This window comes from Lethenteron reissneri, chromosome 69, assembly GCF_015708825.2.
Source record: "Lethenteron reissneri isolate LAM-NWPU_2019-01 chromosome 69, ASM1570882v1, whole genome shotgun sequence".
NCBI classification, from domain to species: Eukaryota; Metazoa; Chordata; class Hyperoartia; order Petromyzontiformes; family Petromyzontidae; genus Lethenteron; species Lethenteron reissneri.
In genome coordinates this window covers 1,610,863-1,611,902 of record NC_083847.1, presented here as the reverse complement: position 1 = coordinate 1,611,902, position 1,040 = coordinate 1,610,863, and the positions used below count along the sequence as shown (strand labels likewise).

At 69.6% G+C, this 1,040-nt stretch overlaps 1 protein-coding gene across 1 annotated transcript in view; it reads left to right on the top strand.

Annotated features, from left to right (window-relative positions):
* LOC133360627 (uncharacterized) overlaps nucleotides 1–531 on the top strand; it is a 52,064-nt gene extending 51,533 nt beyond the window's left edge. Inside the window, exon 15 of the mRNA XM_061579422.1 lies at nucleotides 414–531. Coding sequence (XP_061435406.1) covers nucleotides 414–531 — 118 coding nt within the window. The remainder of the gene's footprint in view (nucleotides 1–413) is intronic.
* Nucleotides 532–1,040: the final 509 nt, after the last annotated feature.

Genomic DNA, 1,040 nt, shown 5'->3' with positions numbered 1-1,040 from the left:
GAACGGTGACAGACATCGTGGTCAGGCCCACACAAGGGTGGCAACCCAGAGGGGGGTTGCGGAAAATGCAACCGCCCTCCCGACGGCATCTCCACGCCACCCCTGGTCGACCAGGATCTGCACGGGCATCCTGGCCAAAACATCCGTCCCCAGAAGGCACGGCACCACCCCAAGGTCTTTGAGACCAGAATGGGCCCCACCGATTCAATGTCGCCGAGTGCGATGGAAGCGACGACGTGACCCACAATGACCCCAGGCTGCCGCCCCCGTTGGCGGCCATACAAACCGGACGCAGCGGGCCGACGCTGCGTGGCAGCAGCCGATGAATGGCCTCCGAAACCATGGTGGCGGACGCAGCCGTTTCCACCAGGATCCGCATGTCCACCCCGTGCGCTCGTCCCGCAACGGTTGAGGACCCCGGCAGCGGCAGCCACAACGCGACGCGCGAGGGCCCTCCCCTGGTGCGTCCGTCTGGGCCACCCGACCGACCGCGCGGCCCACGAGCCCGACCCCCTCGAGATGACCCCCTGAGGACGGACCCTAACCCCGCTAGGTGCGTGAGGCGAAGGGAGCGGCCGAAGGCCCCGCCGTCGGAGACCCGGTGGCAGAAGGGGAGGCCCGTACGACGGCCCCGGGGGCGTTATTACAGCCCCGCTCGAAGTGGCCGGCTGGCCACGCCGGAAGCAGGTGACCTGCCCCCCGCGCCTTGCGGACGAGGAGGTCGCACCCGCCACCGCCTCTCCGGCCGGCGAGCAGCGGCGTCCCTCCCGCGAGCGACGCCCGGCCGCCACCACGGCCGGGCGTCGCTGAGCGAGGCGAGCCTGCATGTTGTGCGCCACGACCAGCGATGTTATCTTGGCCTCCTCCACGACGCTCAGCTCGGCCGCGAGGGCCAGCAACCTGTGGAGGGCCAGGGAGTCCAAGGCCTTCCCCTCCAGGTCGGGGTAGGCGGCCTGAGCCAGCACCAGGAGCGCGCACACCTCAAGACCAAAGGCGACTCCCCCTCCTGCCGACGCGTGGAAAATTTGAGGCTCAAACGC